The sequence below is a fragment of the Balearica regulorum genome, chromosome 4 (genome assembly GCF_011004875.1).
Source record: "Balearica regulorum gibbericeps isolate bBalReg1 chromosome 4, bBalReg1.pri, whole genome shotgun sequence".
NCBI classification, from domain to species: Eukaryota; Metazoa; Chordata; class Aves; order Gruiformes; family Gruidae; genus Balearica; species Balearica regulorum.
Window position 1 is genome coordinate 30248736 of NC_046187.1, and position 21666 is coordinate 30270401.

The 21666-nt window shown below is 38.8% G+C and overlaps 2 protein-coding genes across 4 annotated transcripts in view; one reads left to right on the forward strand and one right to left on the reverse strand.

Moving 5' to 3' along the window:
• HPGDS (hematopoietic prostaglandin D synthase) overlaps positions 1 to 2431 on the forward strand; it is a 30909-nt gene extending 28478 nt beyond the window's left edge. For all 3 annotated transcript variants that reach the window (XM_010302863.2, XM_075751602.1, XM_075751601.1), the window contains exon 6: positions 2030 to 2431. In XM_010302863.2, the coding sequence (XP_010301165.1) occupies positions 2030 to 2194 (165 nt within the window). In that variant the 3' untranslated portion in view covers positions 2195 to 2431. The remainder of the gene's footprint in view (positions 1 to 2029) is intronic.
• A 2561-nt stretch (positions 2432 to 4992) lies between these two features.
• SMARCAD1 (SNF2 related chromatin remodeling ATPase with DExD box 1) overlaps positions 4993 to 21666 on the reverse strand; it is a 45620-nt gene continuing 28946 nt past the window's right edge. Inside the window, exons 10-24 of the mRNA XM_075751603.1 lie at positions 18043 to 18245; positions 16731 to 16821; positions 15420 to 15519; positions 13845 to 13904; positions 13556 to 13631; positions 12958 to 13093; positions 11753 to 11890; positions 11344 to 11439; positions 10540 to 10657; positions 10170 to 10291; positions 8852 to 9040; positions 7837 to 7955; positions 6720 to 6902; positions 5850 to 5959; positions 4993 to 5547 (exon numbers count right to left, since the gene is read on the reverse strand). Coding sequence (XP_075607718.1) covers positions 5486 to 5547; positions 5850 to 5959; positions 6720 to 6902; positions 7837 to 7955; positions 8852 to 9040; positions 10170 to 10291; positions 10540 to 10657; positions 11344 to 11439; positions 11753 to 11890; positions 12958 to 13093; positions 13556 to 13631; positions 13845 to 13904; positions 15420 to 15519; positions 16731 to 16821; positions 18043 to 18245 — 1803 coding nt within the window. The 3' untranslated portion in view covers positions 4993 to 5485. The remainder of the gene's footprint in view (positions 5548 to 5849; positions 5960 to 6719; positions 6903 to 7836; positions 7956 to 8851; positions 9041 to 10169; positions 10292 to 10539; positions 10658 to 11343; positions 11440 to 11752; positions 11891 to 12957; positions 13094 to 13555; positions 13632 to 13844; positions 13905 to 15419; positions 15520 to 16730; positions 16822 to 18042; positions 18246 to 21666) is intronic.

The following is a 21666-nucleotide window of genomic DNA, read 5'->3' on the forward strand; positions in this document are numbered from 1 at the left end:
GGTCTTCACCGGCAAATGCTGAAGCCACACCACCCAAGTCACAGAAGGAAAAGAAAGGGACTGGGAGAATGAAGAACTGCCCACTGCAGGAGAAGATCAGGTTCGAGACCATCTAAGGAACCTCAAAGTGCACAAGTCCACGGGATCTGATGAGATGCATCTGCTGGTCCTGACAGAACTGGTGGATGAAGTTGCTAAGCCACTATACACGAGATTTGAGAGAAGTCATGGCAGTCCAGTGAAGTTCCCAGTGGCTGTAAAAGGGGAAACACAACCCTCATTTTTACAAAGTGCAAAAACGGAAGACCTGGGGAACTACAGGCCAGTCAGTCTCACCTCTGTGCCTGGCAAGATCATGGAGCAGATCCTCCTGGAAACTATGCTAAGGCACAGGGAAAAGGAGGTGGTGATTAGTGCCAGCCCATATGGCTTCACTAAGGGCAAGTTGTGCTTGACAAATTTGGTGGCCTTCTACAACGGGGTTACAGCATTGGTGGATAAGGGAAGAGCAACTGATATGATCTACCTGGACATGCGCAAAGCATTTGACATTGTCCCACACAACATCCTTGTCTCTAAATTGGAGAGATATGGATTCAATGGATGGACCACTCGGTGGATATGACTGGACAGTCACACTCAAAGAGTTGCAGTCAACGGCTCAGTGTCCAAGTGGTGTCCACTGGTGTCCAGTGACAAGTGGCAGTCCTCAGGGGTCGGTACTGGGACCGGTGCTGTTCAACATCTTTGTTGGCAACACGGACAGTGGGAATGACTGCACCCTCAGCAAGTTTGCCAATGACACCAAGCTGTGTGGTGTGGTCGCCACGCTGGAGGGAAGGGATGCCATCCAGAGGGGCCTTCACAGGCTTGAGAGGTGGGCCTGTGTGAACCTCATGAAGCTCAACAAGCCCAAGTGCAAGGTCCTGCACACAGGCTGGGGCAATCCCAAGCACAACTATAGGCTGGGCGAGGAATAGATTGAAAGCAGCCCTGAGGAGAAGAACTTGGAGGTGGTGTTTGATGAGAAGCTCAACGTGAGCTGGCAATGCGTGCTTGCAGCCCAGAAAGCCAACTGTATCCTGGGCTGCATCAAAAACAGCATGACCAGCAGGTCAAGGGAGGTGATTCTCCCCCTCTGCTCTTGTGAGACGCCACCTGGAGTACTGCATCCAGCTCTGGGGTCCCCAGTACAAGAAAGACATGGAGCTGTTGGAGAGAGTCCAGGGGAGAGCCACGAAGCTGATTGGAGGGCTGGAGCACCTCTCCTATGAGGACAGGCTGAGAGAGGTGGGATTGTTCAGCCTGGAGAAAAGAAGGCTCCTGGCAGACTTTATTGCAGCCTTCCAGTACCTAAAGAGGCCCACAAGAAGGCTGGAGAGGGGCTGTTGACAAGGGGTAATAAATTTAGTTTAGGTATTAGGAAGAAATTCTTCCCTGTGAGGGTGGTGAGGCACTGGAACAGGTTGCCCAGAGAAGCTGTGGATGCCCCATCCCTGGAAGTGTTTAAGACCAGGTTGGATGGGGCTTTGGGCAACGTGGTCTAGTGGAGGGTGTCCCTGCCCGCAGCAGGGGGGTTGGAACTAGATGATCTTTAAGGTCCCTGCCAACCCAAACCATTCTATGATTATAAATGCCTTCATAGTCAATACAAACAGGAGTTGTTTGATCAGTGATTATAAGCAGAGTTCTAATTTATAGAACAATATGAAAAAAACCTCTATGAAAATGTAATCCCCTTTTTTACCCAAAACTATTTGGAAACTAATTAAAATACTCTTCTACAGCAGAGTTTCAGCAAGTAAGATTAATATTATAAAGTCATATTTTTAGCAAGGACTTTATTTAACCAATTTTTACTGAAGTCAAGCCTGCATTGCAACCTAGCTCTGTAATTATAAGCTTAAAAATAACTTACACAAAATAGATTAATTCATATTTCATTTCTGCAGTTTGCTGAGAATGTTAGTAGTTCCGGCTTTTGAGATTACGAAGTAAAATTTACTGCTTTCTCTCTCATTTCAACCAGGTAACATGGGCTGACTTCTACTGGGATGTGTGCAGCACGACACTTCTGTCCTGTAAACCTGACCTGGCAGACAACTACCCCAGGCTTTTGGCTCTGAGAGAGAGAGTGCAAGCACTTCCAGCTATTGCAGCCTGGATCCAGAAAAGACCGAAGACTATAATGTAGATCAGCTGTTCAGACTGGAAAAAACAAATTTGTGTTCAGTTTTCTACATGACAAGTGTCCTAAGTTATTAATTTAGAAGCTTTTAAATTAATTTCAGATGAGTATGCCATACCAAATCAACATCTACCACTTGTATTCATTTATAGGAGAGAATCTAAAAAGCTGATTTAGTAAAGCCTGAGGGGTGTGGTTCCAGCCACATTCCCTCCCTCCCAATAAAGTGCTTGATCAACCTAACTAGTGTTCTGCGGGTTCTCAAAGGTAGAAGAGATGACTAAACCTTCCTAGAGAGATGCAATCTCAGCAATACTTTGTTTATTGCAGACTTTCAATCTGGAGGAAAGCAGGCTAATTAGCAGAGAGGGTAAGTGTGTGGGAGGACTATGGACATTAAGCAAAAAAGAAAAAAAAAAGACCCACTTAGTCAACAAACTTCAAGCTTCTCAAGCACTTTCTTTAGCCTCTTGCCACTTGTTTATGCTGTGCCACTGCAAACAAACAAAAAACCCCAAACAAAAACAAAAAGCAGCTGCCCAGCTGAGCTGGTGCCCACATCAGCACCAGTTCTCCATAAGCACACCAGCTGCTCAGAATCTTTTCCAGTAAGTAGGAGACACAACTTGGGGGCAGTGGTAGCAAGGAAACCAGGTTTAGAACAAATGAACGAACAAACAATTTGCTCTTCCGGCACTGGGCAAAACAAGTCTGTGGAAATCCTGGCAACATGGATGGCTGCAGATGCAAGCAGTTTACACAAACTCAAGGGGAGACAAGTGCTTGCAAGAGGACTCCACTGTGTGGTGTAAGCAGACAAACCACAACAAACTTGGGCAATCCTCTGGGCTGAAAATGGCCACTGTTGGGAAACTATTTCCCTTCACATTTGCTTTTCCCTCCCACCATAAGCATTATTTCATTGACTCATGAGTGACACCAACCAACCAATAACAGTTCAGAGACAAACCAGATATTGGTAGAACTGAAAGCAAGGTCAAACCTCATTCCAATATGGTATCTCCACCAGCAATTTCTTGCATCTTCACAGATTTTCTTTTTCCTCCTTCAGCTCCCACTCTCCTCTCTTCTTCAGCAACAGACTTGAGATAGTTTATGGTTTGTTTTTTTTTTTCCAACCAGAGACACAGAATCACAGAATGGTTGAGATTGAAGGGACTTCTGGAGGTCATCTGATCCAAATGCCCTGCTCAAGCAGGACCACCTAGAGCTAGTTGCCCAGGACTGTGTCCAGACGGCTTTTGAGTATCTCTAAGGATGGTGACTCTACAATCTCTTAAGACCCCCAATTAAACAGTTATAATAAACAAAAAAAGGCAGAAACACATATATGAGCTTCATAGCACTTAAAGACAGATATTGACCCCAGGGGTCTAGGGATGTGATTAAGGAGTAACCACTGCTCAGCCAGATGACATTAACTGATTACATACAAATACCAAACTGAAACAGCACACAAACCACCTTATGGGGCAGGCATTTCATTTCACATTTGAAGCAAGCAGGAGAGAACATGCAAATACAACGGGATAAGAGTCAGGCTAGGATCACGCTCAACAGAAACAGACAACCTAATTAACTGCAGTATTAAACACTTGTGGCTGTCTGTTAAATCCCACTATCTAGTCCAACAAACCAGGTAGAATTAAAGAAGCTTGGTAGACAAACTGGTTCTTACCTTTCTCCTTTCCTATACAATAAAGTATTTCTTCACCCTGTTTCAGCTGTGGATTTTGGAACATGTAGCACAGAGACAGCAGATTTCTAGTAAAAGCCAAGTAAAGTTTAGTTCAAACACTGAAAACATTTTAAAAGCTTTCATTTTCCATCCATTTTGTACTTGTAGAAATCATGCACAGCTGGAAAAAATACTCACAGCCATAACCAAACAAAAAAGACCCCAGATGCCCAACTCACAGGTCACCTCACTGACTCATCACTAGCAGTATCTGGAGACATGCTGAAATACTGAGCAACCATGGACTCCAGCTCCTCTTGCCTACTCTTCATATAAAACTGTTTAAGTTCCTTCAAAAGATGTAAGTGTCTTCTGACTGTGATAACTATCTATAGAAAAGTGGCAACTATCAACGCCATACTGTATACCAGAGTGAATTCTAGGATGCAATCCTCCAGGAGATTCAGCCTGGTACAGGTTTGCTGAGCTCTGCACAGAGCATACAGCACCCGAGGCTTTAACAGAGGGCAGGGGCAAGGAGGACTTCACCGTACTTTGTCTTTCCCCACCTTCTAAAAAAAAGCAGCAGTCTGAATCTTTACTCCGAGTTCAAAGGACCAAATTTCAGTCTTGTCCTCTGTCCAGGGAAATGGACACCCTCCTCTCCTACGTCCTCAGATCACATCCTTGCCAGCAGATTATAAACTTCAGGTGGAGGCACATCTCATCATTGACACCACTGAAGCTCTTCATTTCACCGAGATGAATTCTAAATTCACTGAAACTTCAAGAAGAGCAAGACATAAGCTTCGTGTTTAAGGCACTTCATTGGCAGCGCACAGATCTGGTATCTACACCAAGAATTGACAAAAAAAATTGCAACCTGGGTGGAAAAATTCCATTTGGCAGGAATTCTGGTTTTATTATCAATATCCTAACACAACTGTGATTAGGATATAATGAGACATTAGTAATTAACTACTGCTGCATAAAGCCAAGTCAGTTCAAATGGAATGTTTCAGCTAGTTTGAAAGTTGCCTATTTGATTTATAGCATGCAAGTTATCACACCACCATCACCCCCAAATAACCACAAAATGAAAACATTTTGTTAATCTATGGAATTTTATTTGAACAAGTTGATACAAAACCAGTACGGTACATCAAATGAACCAAAACAAACAGAAACAGACTCGAGCATTGTCAAATAAGGCACATATAAAAAAATCTACACATGTAATCCAGTGAAACAGACAGTTTTTATATATATATTTGGAGGTAGAAATAATTACAAAAATACTGACAAATCTTAAGCAGTAGCAGATTTGTTAAAACAATTACTACTTAGGTCCCCGTTTTGAAAAGTGATCTGTAAAATAATGTTTATTCAGCATCCAATGTTAGCACATTTGGGCCATTTATGTTTTTAAGCATCAAAAGAATGCTATCGGTGTTAAAAATTTTCAATACCATGAGGAATACAATAAAGAAACTACAAAAAGTTATAAATGTTCATAAAACTCATGGCCATCTATAATGTAAGAGTCCTTGGAGTACATCACCACCTTTATTCCTTGAATTCCACAACATATTTACATTTTAGAGACCTAACGAAGCTTTTAATAGTGTGGCTATATCTGCTGGAATGGTTCCTTCTTCTCCTGAGGAATAAAAATAAGTGTTAGTACAGCTCAAAATATTTCACATGACAAAAGTCTAGATCCCAAAAACTGTACAAAATCCTCTACTTGTGGGAGTCTGTCATTGATTTGTGGGTCAGACTCAGAGGGCACAAGCTGTCAAACCTAGCAATAATCAGCACAAATACATCTTTCTAGTTTATTTAACATGAAAACAAAAAGGGCTTGTCTGCATCAAGAACCTTGTTTTTTTCAGAATAATATATTGCAGCAACCTTAACTCACTTAAGTGAGTAAAAAATTATTATGTGGAAGAGACTTACCTGAATCTGCTGCAGTCATATCTTGTTCTAACTTCAATTTCTGCTGGCTGATTTTGAGCATGGATTCCTCAATAGTCCCCTTACTGATTAGCTTTATGACTTTTACTTCTCTGAAAACCACAAAACAGGATAAATCCATTTTTATAGTTTCTTCGGATTAGTGCAAAAGGGAAGGATGTCATGCCTTTGCTCAGCTGGCAGTGGGTTAAAACAAGGAGGAGGAGATGAACAAGAGGGCAATACAAAGAGCTCCTAGTTTTTCTGTCTGGACCAACCGTGCTCTGTACTGCCACAAAACTTTTCTCCTGCAATCCCAGCCACCGCAAAGTCTGGATGGTCACAAAAATCTCCATTAATAGAAACAACACTGCTTCTCCCTCGTCCCGTAAAATGGCTGAAATAGCAGTTATTAAACGTACACTATTGCTAATGTTAGTGTAATCTGACAGAGGACTCTAAAACAGTCTATGGTTTCACTCTTTATGATAAGGTGGCACTTTAGAGCTTAGAAGTCTCCTGAAGAGAACAAAGAGCTCTACCAAATAGTCCCAAAGACTTCAGATCTACCTTGAAATAGTTCCTAGCACCAGAAATTGAGAATCATAGAGAATTTGAGAGTTACAGATAACTGCACCAGAAATTGGAGAATTTGAGAGTTACAGAGAACTGGAAAAACGAGGAGAATGTAAATAAGGTTTTTTCTGGCAGTAACATGTGCTAAGACATTTACAATCACCTAGTGCTCACACCACCCAGAGCTGGTTTATGTAAGTCTCTGCTTATAATGGAATTTTTCATCATAAAATATTGCCCTTTTAGCCTCCTTTGAGAGCTTGCCTTCAAGAAAAGCCAAGCACTAAAAAGTCTTACCTTGTCTGACCTACTCTATGGCATCGATCTTCTGCTTGCTTATCATTGTATGGGTTGCAATCAATGTCATGAAGAATAACAACGTTTGCTGAGGTCAGATTAATTCCTAAGCCACCAGCTTTGGTTGACAGGAGGAATACAAATATACCCATATCTGTATTGAACTGATCTATTAGATGTATTCTGTGGAACACAAGAAAACACACATCAGGCCTTGGAGAAGATACCACATTGACTCCAGAATTGAATACAGAAGTTAGGATGATGACCTTTTGAAAGGGAGCACAGTGGTATTGCAAAGCAGTTACAAAGTACAGATGTTACACGGAAGGAAAAAGGGTACCAACAGTCCTCAGCAGTGACCAGAGAAACATACTCAGAGTGACAGATTGATAGCAAAGAATGAGAAGCAGCTTGGGAGAAGATTTTTGGATGAACACAGAATACAAAGAGAAAGTTGGAAGACTGAAGTACATGACAAACTGGGGGGGTGACGGCAGGGGGGGCAGAAAGGAAGGAATTTAGTTGTAAAACTGTTTCCTGTGCTAACTGAACATACAAGGAGAGTAACAGATTTCAGCTGTGAGTGGGAAGTAATACCACAGCAAGAATGACAGTTTTTTGAAATGAAGGAAAGAGCATCTAAAAAATTTCTTTTAAAAATCATGAAACAGCAGAAAACCAGCACACCTCAAATACAAGAAAAGCACTGCAACATTTTCAGCTGTAAAGGCCGGAGTAAATACTTTGTCCTAGAGAAATAAAGGGGCTTATCTGTCTGTTGTAACAGACATATACTATACTTCCAGGGAATATCTACAGGTGAGCTTTTGTTATGGCATGCTGACACACAAGAAAATCAAACATGCCATGAACTGCTGAAGACACAAATTTTCCATTTCGATGGCTCAGACTGTAACCTGACCATCTAAAACTCACCTTTCAGCCTCATCCTTACTAAGGCGATCTGAAATCCAACATTAAACCCCTCTAGACTCAATACCCAGTGACCACAGAATTGTATACATTGGAAAACAAAGGTAAGGGTTTTAAGTCACCTCCCCCCCATACACATGTTCATTTTTGCTCTCTCATCTTCAGCAAAAAGGTCACATACCGATCAGAAATCTGTGTTTTTCCATCCAATCTAATGTATCTATGCTGCCAGTGTTTTAGGAAAACTTCCAAGATATCCAGTATCATAGTAAACTGGCTAAACAATACAACTCTGTCGCCCTGGAAATGACAAAGCAAAACAAGTTTTAAAACACATCAATTACGGATAACGAACTACACAAATACTTTGTTGGTGCAAAACCATGATTTTACTTTGACTGAATCCCTATTCTCCAAACTAAAAGACTAAGCTGAAATTCATCAAGTCAGGACTAACTTTCAGTGAAGACATCACATCCAGTATTTCTGCTGCATTAACCCACCTTTTGTCAGTGCAATAATTTTTTAATTACTTTGTACTTAGGTGACTCAAGCAATCTAAAAATCACATGTCCAATGCATGACAGATCTACTCCATCTATAAACATCAACAAAATATTTTCATTGAAAATGTAGATTTAAGCTACATTCCATATAATACAGAGCAATAGCACCCTTTGCTTGAAATAATCAAGCATGCACAGCACACGCTTGTGCAAATTCAAGATACTCTGAAGTATTATGGTACATGCCAATTTGTAAAATAAGCCAGATTGAATCTGACTCAAAGCAGCGACCTCTTCTTACCTTTACACTGGTTTAACACATACATGCCTATTCTAATGTAATGCAGTCTTACTCAATTGTCAAAAGAAGGTCAAAGTTCATGAGCTGTGAAAATGATGCTAGCCCTCTGCACATTGAGAAAGTAATGTTAACTCGGGATGAATATTCTGAAACTTGGAAAAATGGGAAAGCTTATTTCAGCTGTCTGTAAAGGGACATGCATCGGCAGGACTGCACATTAAAAGCAGTTAAGTATTGCTATGCAATACTGCACACACACTAAATCACATTGTAATACTCCACAGAAAAGCAACTGGGTTGCATATACAGCTAGCAGATGTTAATTTAATCAGTTAAAGTCATCCTTTAGATAGACAGGAAAAGAGGTTTCAGCCATCTGTAGTACCAACCTTCTCTTTAAGGTCAGAGAGAATGCGTTCCAGCGCTCTAAACTTTCCAGAATCCAAGATCCGATCCATGTCTAACTTGAAGTCACCGACGTGAGAATATTGCTTACAAAGCAAATGCAGCTCAAAATCTGTCATTACTGTCATATCTTCAAAGATAAGGTCAGGGTTAGCATCACAATGTGTGGGTTCCTGTTAGCAAAAGTGAAGGGAAATAATGCAATACACAATCTTGCCAGACAGACAAGAAAACACAGAATCACCACACAACATCCAAAATTTCTGAAAGAACAAAGTAGCACAACTAGACATGGACAAATACCAGAGCGTGGCTCATGCAAGCAACAAAAGATGAATGCTGCAACCCCAGATTTATAGTAGAGGATCATTACTTCACAATTTAGCTTTTACAAGAACTTGTACTACCAAAAACTAAGAAGTATATGCTCAACCTCCATAGCAATTACCTAGTTCCCATCAAGCCCTACGACCTTTTACCCCTGTATCAGACCTCTTCCCCTGAAGACACATTCCCTAAAAGGGAGGTCCAATCCTTGGATAGATGGTAGAAGACATGGGAAGCCCAGCCCAAGATGTAGGGTGGGTAGAGGGATGTCATGCCTGGAAGAAAGAGGAAAAGAAAAGCCACATCTGGAGAGTACGATGGTATGAGTAGGAATAAAAAGGGACAAAAATCCTTCATAAACCAATGGGTCACTTCTTCCCTTCCCCCCAGCCTTGACTGGCTTTATTTGAAAACAGAACTGAAGATATTCAAAGCCAGCTGCAACTTACTTAGAGTGCTTGCTGCACATTCAATTTTTGTTTTCATACTTTAGAAAGAAGCAACAATTTTCCCCAAACTCCACAGGCATTAACCCCAACCAAATTAAAAAAATCCTCAACAGTTTAATACTTACGCCTTCCCTATTTTAGTTCTGTACAGCCTAGATTTCTTGCTACTCAGAAAATACTAGTAAACTTAAGTGCACACCCAAGAATTTTTTCATAAGTACTTTCGTTTTAAATTTTGGGGTGGAGGGAAGAGGTGTTAAGGGGGAGCTAATGAAAAGGAGATGACTGCAGTCCCACAACTGTTCTCTCCATTCTAATATCTGATACAAAAAGTCAGTGTTAAACACATACAGCTTGAATAGAGCACTGGATAGATGCAGAGAAATAAAAAGCAGCAACGATGAATTAAGTTTTGCAAAGACAAACTTTTGACCAAAGGACTGACAATAAAAAAAAAAAAAATCTATATAAGCTGCATTAAAAATTCCGAGAAATTAAGGATTGCTTCTGAATCTCAGCACCTTACCTTGAGCATAAGCATGGACATTGTCCTGAGCTTGTCAGTCGTGTAATACTGACGATGCAAGAGAGGGTGATTAGCCATTTTTCTAAGTTGCATCATTACATTTCCCATATCAGAGGTTTTCTCTGTAAACAAAGAAATAAGGTATATTCAGAAGCAGGACAAAGATGCCTTTCTGACACATCCTTTATCTCTCAGGAGAACTTTATTTGTAAGAACTGAATTTGACCTGAACTTCAGAAAAATTCAGAGAAAGGATATAGTCAGTTTATGAGTATTAGACATTTCTACAAAGCAAGAGCTTTGCAGTCACATTCAACATACGTCTGGGCATGAAAAAAATCCAGCAAAAGGAAACAAGACCCTCACATACCATTCCTGTTAATATTTTTCTTGAGCTTGTTTAAGAGATCACAGTAAAGCTGCTCCTGTTTCTCAGACATGGCACATAATTCAATGAGATCTTTTTTGGGAGGTAGTTGTTTAAGCACCTGACAAAATAAAAACCAGGTAAGAACTGTAATGTAGTGAATGGCCAGTAATTCTGTACTATCTTACAAGCCTGCTTTTAAATTACTCTAGTCATTTTCCCCATCCCAATGCCTTTTATTGGCTGCAACTTCACTGAGTCAGCAGAAACACTTATTGAATCACTATTAAGTTTTCCCTTTCTTTTACATATGCAATTCTGAACAGAAGAATTTAAATAGGTTTTGGGTTTTAGAATGAAAGAGAAACATTTTGAAGACAGCAAAGTAAAACACACATTTCTAGTCATACATATACACAAATACATACATGCACATTCACTGCCTTAATCCTTTCAGTTAAAATAAAAAATCATTACTATAAAATCACAAATATTTTTGTGGTTAATGTGGAAGACTTCTCACTTCTCATCACTTAGCAGTGCACTGAATCATCTTTCAGTGATCTTTCCTAACTAAAATTCCCAACTGTAAATAATCAGCAAATAATAAGCATCAAAACCCAAAGCTGCAGCAAGTCACGTTTTTACTTGCAAACTCCTGAAAGATGACCTCAAGTTTCTTGCTCTTCCTAGATAAATTGCTAAAACTAGCACTGACAGAATTTGACCTTACATTCTAATGTTAGTCTCAAAGATTATGAGGCTTTTTGATAACACAAAACCATTATGTTAAAGATAAATCATTACCTCATCTTTTACTCTTCTTAAGATGAATGGTTTTATTATTTGCTTTGCATGTGCAATCCTCTCTCTCTCATATATGCTTTGTTCTTCAGCACTCTTCTAAGGAAAATATTACAAGAATCCAGTTACAGTGTGAAATTTTCAGCTGTAACAACACTACCTTAAGTATTCTAACTTGATGAAAAACCAGCCAGAACAGACAAGTCTAACAGGACCATTAGTATTCTGAGCTATCCTGTTATGACACATTCTTACTTTAAATGGTTTATTTCATTGTTTCATTTTCTAGATTTTCATAGTCACATTACCTGCTTAAATAAGATACCAATAAAACAGAAGTTATGCAGCAATAGCAGTGTTCTAGCAAAAAAAAAAAAAAGTTATTTTCAAGAAGAGAGTATCTAATACTTACTGTTTTTGAAGAGAACATCCTTCGGATTTCACTTGCGCTACTGCTGAACATATGCGGCATGACAAAATTCAAGAGGGACATCAATTCCAACAGATTATTTTGAACCGGAGTCCCTGTTAGCAGTAAGCGATTCTTTGCCTGTTTGTCCAAAGTGGAAAACAGCAGTGAGAAACACTAGTTGAACAGGTTAAAATGAATATTGGCAGAAACAACACAGCTATGGAGAACTGAGAAAATGAGCTTGGTTTAAATTATAACTATTTAAACTTAATATATATTTGGATCTCACAAAATCATTTCCTGGTTAAGTCAACAAAACAGTTTACAGGTACATGGGGAACTGAGCACGTATCAATTTAAGACTAATCAATAAGCCTAAATCAGATGTAAGAAAAGCCTTCCTGGCTCCGTTACGGTTTTTCTTGTTTGTTTTGGGTGGGTTGGGTTTGTTTTGTTTTTTTTTGGGGGGAGGGGGGAGGAAGCAGGGGTGAGTTTTATTTTTTAATTAATATGTTAATTGCTGCTCCAATATCATATCTTTTCTGATGTCATACAGTACTTATGTACAAGTTTTGAATTGCAAGCACAAGCCATAGTTTAATTGCTTAAAGATCAGCTTCTTAAAAAGGCTTCTGATGAAAATATGACCTTGAAAAATACGTTGTCATAAGTGATCATAAGTATTGTTGTATGAATACTACAGTGCTAAATCACAATAACGAGGGAAAGAGCTATATTTAAATTTTCTCTTTTTCAAAATGCTGCTGACTCAAGCCACAAGAAAAAATAATTTTGAAGCTAGCTTTTCTTGCATAGTCCTATCAGACTAGGTCCTCAACTACTACAATGTTTCAGCACAAGTCATCAGAATAGCATTTTTACAATCTTTACTACTGTGAGATGAAACTGGAAAATCGCTTAATACTGAAACTGAGCCACTACCATCATAGTAATGGTGCTATAGGAAATCCATGACACTTCTTTGGGAGCTTGTCTCCCTGAAAGAGTTCACAATGCAGGATCTAATCTAAGACCACACCAACACTTATCCACTTGCATACTGTAGTTTCTGGAACTTTATGTGTGTATGAACTTTACAGTTAATACTCCATTTTCCCCAGCCCGTAACTACAAAACAGAAAAAAAAAAAAAAAAAAAAAAAAAGGAGTTGCCCCCTTTAACCCAGCAACAACCAAACCTCTTACATTAATTGTCATGAGGTGCTGGTAGCGTAGAGAGCTCATGTTCTTGAGCATATGACCTTCATCAAAAATCGCATAGTTCAGCTTCAACCTGCGAAACAGTCCTCGATCATCTGAGCTGCTAATTGCACAGTTGTATCTGTCAGAGAAAGATATTATAAAAAACACATTAAATGCAAATTTAACATGAACATACTGTTATCACCATCAAATTAAATTCTCTAAAATTGTTAAGAGTTACGGAGAGAATATATGAGGGCCAGTAAGTAAAACTGCCTAGAAGTAACCAGCCATAACACAGTTTACTACTGGCAAATAATTAGTTTACTTGATGAGCCAGTGCTCTTAGTAACACTTTCCAAAAAACTGCAAATCTATTACAAAGTAATATGTATCTATTAGCATGTTTTATGTGACTAATAACTAGAGCATCTATTACATCATATCTGTTACACATTAACAAAACCCTAGTTAACCATTACCTGAAAACAAAAATAAGTTCCCTTCCCATCTCACCAACCTCCAAACACTGTTTGGTTGTACCTTTAGAGGGCAGTAGGAGCTAACTAAAGCTCACTTGGCATTTAATTCTTGTACTTACGTAGTTACAATCACATTGAAATCGACAACTTTATTACTAATGTCCACCCTGAGATGTTTCCTATCTTCCTGGGATCCTGCAAAAGGACAAAACCCAAAATGAGTACAGTTACATATATTTATATACATATAAAAATTAAGACAGTACACAGAAATACATTCAGCAATACATATGTGTATTTAAACAACTGTCCTAAAACAATTGCTCTTCCACGAGCAATTCACTTTTTCTTAGGCTGAGCATGCAAGCAACTGTATTATTGGATTAATTTCTAAATTAGATTCCTCACCATAGTAAAAAAGAACGTTCAGCTCAGGACACCACAGATGAACTTCTCTTATCCAGTTATCTGTAAGATGTTAAAATAAAACCCAAGTCATTTATACTTTATTATGTCTCACATAGTTTCAGACACACCTCAGCATTAAACCAAACATCTGTTTTTAAAGCAAATCCCTTTAAATTCTGCTGAAGGCTAAGAAACTTTCTGTCTAAATGCTGGAAAACTGATAACATTTAGGGAAATTAACCCACAACTGGGCTTTAAGTAACTCTTGCTTAACCAGCTTGCACTTTAAACCCCCACAGAAACAGACCCGGCATGGTCCGTAACCACCACGTAGAAACAATGCAACACTTCTCAGCCCGATTTCTTCCCTAGATAGTTAATTCCTCAGAAAGTAAATCACTGCATTTGTCAGTACTCGCATTCAGAGGTGTTTCTTCAGGAGAGACAGTGCCTCTGGGATTTGGCAAGGAAGCCTGACAACTCGACCCAGCTCCAGGTGCGCAGCCAGCAGAGCGGCCACCGGCGACGTTACCGTGCCGGAGGGGAAGCTGTTTGACAGCCAACACAAATGCTGACCCCAAACCAAAGCAGGAGGAGGTCTCTGATAAATACAAGCCACTTGACCCAGATCAGGGCTGAGGAGGCTTCTCCAGAAAAGCATCAGGAAAGCTGCAGGTAAGACTGCACTTCCCAGTAATCCCTGTGCTGGGTGGGTTGGGCCAACCTGCCACTACAATTCACAAGCCTCTACCATTCACTTCACAAAAGCACCTTTGTTTAGACCTTAATGTACACCTCAGGTTTTAAGTAACATGCATTTTAAAGAGTTATTTAAAAAAATGAGTTCTAGTGGATTTTAAAAGCACACTGAAAATGGCAATTGACATTGAACAACTGCAAGCTTTTCTGGTGTATTGAGAAAAATTTTTGAAGCCTGCATAAGTATTCTACATTAAAAGCAGCATTTTCTTTGTAAATTAAACTCGCTACTTTCTCCTTGCTATAATCATTCCACAAAACCAAATTTAACTCCACAGAGAACTAGTTTCTGTTCAAACTCATCAGCTTTGCTGACATATATTTTATTCCACCTGCTTTCAACTGAGGTCATTAAAACAATCAAAACACACAACTAAAAGACAGTCAGCCTCATCATTTTAGGATTTTGATCTGCTTTGACAGATTCTGTGCAGCAAAGAGGAAAAAAGACACTGAATGTCTCAAATGCCATGAAACCTAATCCTAAGCACAGCCTGAAGACTAGGAATTTCAGCCAATATTCAGTAAGTAAAAATACTACTTTGCTAAACAAGTTCCAATTGTAACAAGCAACTTTATTTTTTGTGAAGCATTAAAAAAAATAATCCATGTTAGGTCTAATTAATTCAGAATAAGCACGCCTTCAGTATGGTTTGCATTCCAATTCAAATTACTTAAGTTGAGTATCACCGTAAGATTTTTTTCTTTCACAAAATTATCTTTCACAGTCTGTCCATGTTTGGGTTTCTGTTTGGTTTTTTTTGTGGGGGATTTTTTTTTTTTAACAAAAAAAAAAATTTGAAACTTGTAACTTACCTAATGTTGAAGCTGGCACAACTATCAAATGGGGACCCTTATTGCCCTCTTGGTAGAGATAAGCTAGAAATGCAATCGCCTGAATTGTTTTTCCTAAACCCTAAGAGAAAACAAATCCATTTAAACAAAATTTACAATCTGTAGAACATAGTGTTTTGTACTCATAAGACAATTGCAGTGTAATCCATGTTAACTAAAGATTACAAATCTACATAGAAAAATTGTTGTTTAACCACATTGTTTTACAGAAGACAACTCCTCCTTAAGTACAATCACAGTCAAACTCAATTATCTTTTCAGCCCTGCATTTGAGCATCAGGGATTCATCTTTTGCATTTATGAAGTTTTCATTTTAGTTCAAGTTCATCCCTCACATCTTCAAAAATTTACCTTCCCAAAAGAGTTGCTGCAGACAAATGATTACTTGGAAACTAATTGTTTCTTTCCATTTGAGCCAGCTGTACAAAGGATATTCCAGCTATTTCTGAAGTGGAATTTAATATGGAAATCGGATTTCTTTAAGATAGGCATATGTTTCTGCCAGTACTCACTTTCCTGTCTTCTGTATCATGCATTTAAAAAGTTATCTTATCTACCACAAAATATGCACATAAGGTAGTTCTTACAAATATGAAACATACAGAAGTTGAGAAACACTGTCTTAGTGAAGCAAATCCACCCATTCACTCATGGTTCATCACGAAATGAACAGCAGCCAGGATTAAAAGCAACTGACAACACATTTAGCAGCTGCATCACTAAGTTTGTTCTGTTGTACAGTTACTGGTGGTGTCAGCACCAAACAAAACCTCAAACACATAAGCTTTTCTCTTGTTTCAAAACTTATAGGGAGCGTCATGACAACAGATGGTTGAAACACTGGAGAAGCAGAGAAGGTTTCTACCTAATTAGGTTTTTCTGTATCGTTAACTACCTGTTTTGAAACTGATGGAGAAATATAGAAGATAGGCGCTCACTACAACTACACGCCAGACAAGTAGAATGAGTTACATTTATGGGCAAGGAGCTATTAGAATGAATGGTTTGATGTTTCTCTTGTGGTAGAAACTGCTTCCATTGAATCAGAAGACACCATGTGACTTGTAATTATCATTGTGCATGAATCTTAGGCTACCTTTGACTTTCAAATTGAAAGTAAGAGCTCAGCAGCTTTGAAACATTTTGAGAAACTGTTTGCAATTTGAGTTTTATTACCTAAAACAAATTACTTATAATCTGCTTGGGGTTTTTAGGAAATTAAAGAATTTGCAAAACTTTTAATAATTCTTAAATAATTAGTTTCACACTTACCATTTCATCAGCCAATATGCCATTCAATCCGTGTTTATGCAGCAGTGCTAGCCAGTTCAAACCAATCTTCTGATATGGCTTGAGTTCCAAACTGTTAAGAAATCAAGCTTAACATGTTACCATCTTTGATTTTTTTTCTATGTGAAATGCAACTTTACATTTATGTTAAATCACAGAATGGCAAATCTAACACAACCTATATTTTAACGCATTCCAGATCTCCTCGTGTTGTGAAAAACACAAAATTTAATCAGTCACCTGAATACCAAAGAGCATTTCTGAACTAAGTAATTAATCTGAATTTTCATACATCTTAAATGATCAAAATGAACGTTACAATAAATACCTTTCTTCTAAAATCAGTGATCCGCAACCAGTTAAAACCAGTTACACAACTGCTAATTTTTACAATACGCAAAAAATTAAGTGGCACTTAGCAGCTGCATCACTAAGTTTGCTCTGTTGTACAATTACTGGCGGTGCCAGCACTGAACAAAAAACCAAAACACACACAACCCACAAAACACTCTCAACAGCAAGTCACCCAGTTCAGCATTTTTGCCAAAGAAGAAACGTCACTGATAAGCTTCCTCCAAACAGTTCCCTCTTCCTCTCAGGAATTTTTTTGATACAGCTCAAAATCCAGGTTGCTACTATGGCCATTCCCACTTCACCCCTACGCATCCTAACCTTTAGGATAATGCCCCCTACCATACCCCTTTCCATTCCTCCTAAGCTCTCTTTTTATTCCCAATATCCATTTGGAGATCCTTACCAATTTACCTCACAGAAATAAATCCTTCCCCCCAACACATCCCCGGTGTCCCTCCCACTGGATACAGAGTTTCAGATCATTTCATACATCTGAACTTCCTGACAGAGGTCTTCAGTCAAGCTGACAAACTTTACAAGTTTGCTCAGATTCATTTCAATTTGGCATCTTTGAAATATAAGGTCCTCCACTACAGAAGCAGTTTTGCTTGGCCTTTTGTCTGAAATAAGTCGACAACTCATGATCCCATCACTCAAGGTTGGCTTCTACATTCACCAAAAACTGGAGCAAGTACAACAAAGTATTGAGCACTGTTATATCTTTTTGGTTTTATGTTCTTATCCTCCTTACCAGCTTTCCTGATACATGTGAAAACATCTGTTGGATTTCAAGTGTTGCACGTCACTATCTTGCTCACTGAGAGCTGCTAATTGTCAAACATTTGCAAGTGTACTTTGAGACACTACAGTTTTGAAAATGCAGTCTTCAAGTACACCTTACTATCCAACACCCTCGTAAGTACAAAAACCAGAAAGATACCTCTGATTCAGAATGGAGGGGTGCTCTATGTTCCATCCACATCCTCTGTCTTCAGTAATTGTGGTTACTTGTCTTGTCAGTTTATTTGAAATCTCTTCACATTTATTCATGAGCCTTAGAATCACGTCCCTCTCCTTCAGCAGTATCTTGCAGTTCCACACTATGTCTTCTGACAAACCAGTAGTCTCAGTCATTTTTGTAAACTGCAAAATAATAATAATTAAAAAATACTGTGAACACTGGTAATACCAGCAAAGGTGCCACAGTGAAAATCCACAGCAGCTGCAGGCAGCAAGTAATTCAAGTATCAGACAGCAACAGCATCCTGATCTCCTCTCAAAACTTGAAATATTCCTTACACACTTGGCCCACTGCAAGACTGTGTGAATCCACACTTGAAAGTCATGATTACAGCTCCTCACACTGTAAAACACATCTTAAAATAAAAAGGACAATTTCTCTGAAAAGTTTCTACTATATAATATAGGAGCTTTAAACTCTTAAAACCCTCCAGGGAAAGCGACATACAGCACAAAGCAAGCTATGAAGGCCAGGCCCACTAACAGAACAAAACCACAAAAGGAAGAAAAAAACCCAACTGATTATCATTCAATCTCATTTTAAGCAATCCCTATTAGATACTAAAGGTATAACATGTAAGCATAATGCAGGCATCAAGGCAAACCAACCTATGAAGAAGGCAATTAAGATTTTGTTATAAATCGTCCAGAGCTCAGCATTACTCGGTCCCAGTTCTAACTGTACCACAAATGGCACATTCAAACCAGACTTAGACAGACTAGAAAAAATAAAGACTTAAGGTATAAGAAGTTTCCCAAAACTATGTCAGGTTTTTTTGTGGTCAAGTACTGACAGTCCCAAAAGGTCAGCAAGAATTGGTTCCTTTTTTTTCAGTTCTTCACATTTCAGTGTTGGGGGAGAATTTCTTCACAAAGCTAAGATTCACCTAAACTCTCTTTTCTTGCAATGAACCTGACCTCCTGTGAAACCTAAGAAACACAAACTTACACAAATCTACCAGGTCATTAGCACTTGCCAATATATTTTCATGGTCAGTACCATCATCCTGACAAAGCTTTAGGACCATTCAGTTTCTCCATTTTTTGTGCATGTATCAAGTCAGTATTATCCTCTTTTTACAGACGGACAAACAAAACAAAACACACAAATACATTTTCTAAATGTCATAGCAAACAAGCTGGCAGAGGACAAGTCAAGACACCAGAATCTCAATGTAAATACAAACTACCACAAGGCCTGTCCACTGCTCCTGAGTGTGCCTGGTTTGCAAAGATAAAGCACAGTAGTGTTTGAATCAAAAGCTTGCAGCCGAGCCATGTGAACAGCCCATATCCAGCATCACTGTGGCTCCCTATCCCGCAATAGGGTATTCCCTATCTTGGCTGAGAAGAGATCTTTAAGTGCTGTAACTGCTCTCCACCATGTCCTCATCTTCTCGAAACATGTGTTCCCACCTTGACCAACACTAACTTCCTCCGCTCTGAGTCTACTACTAAGAAGAGAGGTTACTTCACTCATGCTTGCTAGAAGATGCATCTAATCTAGCACCGATTTTTTTTTTTTTTTTTGAAGTAACAGCTCCATGTCACAATCTTTCCTACATCAATCGTGAACGCATGCTTTCTCCAAGGGCTCTTGATCTCTTTGTCGTGAGAATTGCTACTCATGAGCTTCATTCTCACTACCTTGTGCCAGCCACAGACCTAGCATGTGACACCATGTCTTTAAAACTTAAATTGTCCTGATTTTTTTTTCCTTTTAAACTATAAAGCATTATTAGTTTTGACACAGCAGCCTTACTTTCACCATTTGTTTCAAGTCCACACTAGTTAGTTTATATGTCCTTCCACTAAACTTTGTATCTTGACTACAATATGGATATTCTCCATTTTAGAGCCAAGAAGCCTGAAATTGTGTCAAGCCAGGCCCTTCAGACCCATTAGCTTTTCCTGGATTCCATGTAGGGCCGTCTGCAGAAAGTGCAAAACCTTCTAATAAATCTATTTCTGCAGCAACTGAGGTCACATTTGTAATTATAGTATTTTCATGTGTATTTATGCATAAAGTTATTTCACTGCAAAAAACAGACATCTGCCTTTTTTATGCATTTAAAGAATTGAAGAATACAAGATCCTTTGGATTTGCCATTCCTTGGTTAAAACAGAAGTAATTTCCACACAGATTTTTCTGAATTTTAAATCAGGGATCTGTTAAAATTTAGCACAAGACTTCACAGGCATATATCCTCCTAGAATTCCTTCCTTAAAAAAAGAAGGGGTCATATGATCCAGCTATTATGTGTTAATTAGCTGATCAACATTGCCACATTGCAGAGTAAAAGCAAACTTTGTTAAGCTGAAGCATACAAGCAGGCTATGCTTTGATTAAAAAAAAAAAAAAAAAAGAAAAAAAGAAAAAAGGAGTGATGCCCTCTACTGACAGCCTGCTGTTACAGTCTTGGGGTTTTTTTGGTTTGTTTGTGGTTTTGTTCCATTTTAAGCAAAACCCAAAAGTTTACTAACTCATAGGTTAAACCAGGCTAAGACACACATGTCAACACTTGTGAAGAAGTTTTTTACATAGACACCTCTATTCAGAAATAAAGAGAGACAAAGAACATGATTTTTAATAGGCGATTAAAAAATTTCAACATTTGTTTTGATGCCTAAACCTTTGGTTGTCATGAATGTAAATCCTGTGATCTATAAATAAAGGCGTGGAGAATGAAGCCATCTGTTATTAACAAAAATTGTATTGTTTCGTGTCAGCACGTTAACATTCATCTCCAAGTTACAACAAGAAAAACTTTAGCCACTAGTTTACATGTGAAACACACGATGTTACCCTGTTGCGCAGAACACAAAGCAGATCCTCAGGTGGTCTTTGGTTTACTAGAGGTTCTGACATTCTCCCAGGTTCATTTATTTCAAATGAGGTCCAAAAATGTGAGACCACCACAGACAACTGTACCCATGAGCTTCCACAGCATGCTTTGAAGAAAGGTCCACTGGAGTCCCGGGCTGCAGCAATGTCCCACGGTGCACAGCCACCATGCTGGTGCGCTCTGCTCAAGCTTACTTTACACCACTTGAAGGTGATTTAGGGTATCACTTTACTGCTTAAGGGTGAAAGTCAGCCTCAACCTCAATCAACAAACCCCAGTTCCACTTTAAGCAGCTCCCATTTCTAACTTGATGCATTTGCTGCTTCCCTTCAGTTTGCTTTGGTGCAAGGTACTTCTGAATTTCCTGCTAGTTTGGTTTTCGTAGCACTTTGTACATGTGCAGCCAAACAAAATGAGAGATGATAAAAAAGCTGAAGCTATCCACCCTTGAGTTTACACCTCCTAAGCTCATATGCTATTGCAGTATACAGAATATGATGAACAAGTCCATCTTTGACTGCTCAGTTCTCCCATTCCCCTAAAAGTGATAAGCTAAATATATGCTATGTCAGAATTTCTATATAATATTTTGCATCAGTTTAACCTACATGTACTCAATTTTTAAAAACAACAGACATTGTTTAATTCACATAAAGTCTTTAAATCTAAGACAGATGGCTTATTTTGTGATGGAATAA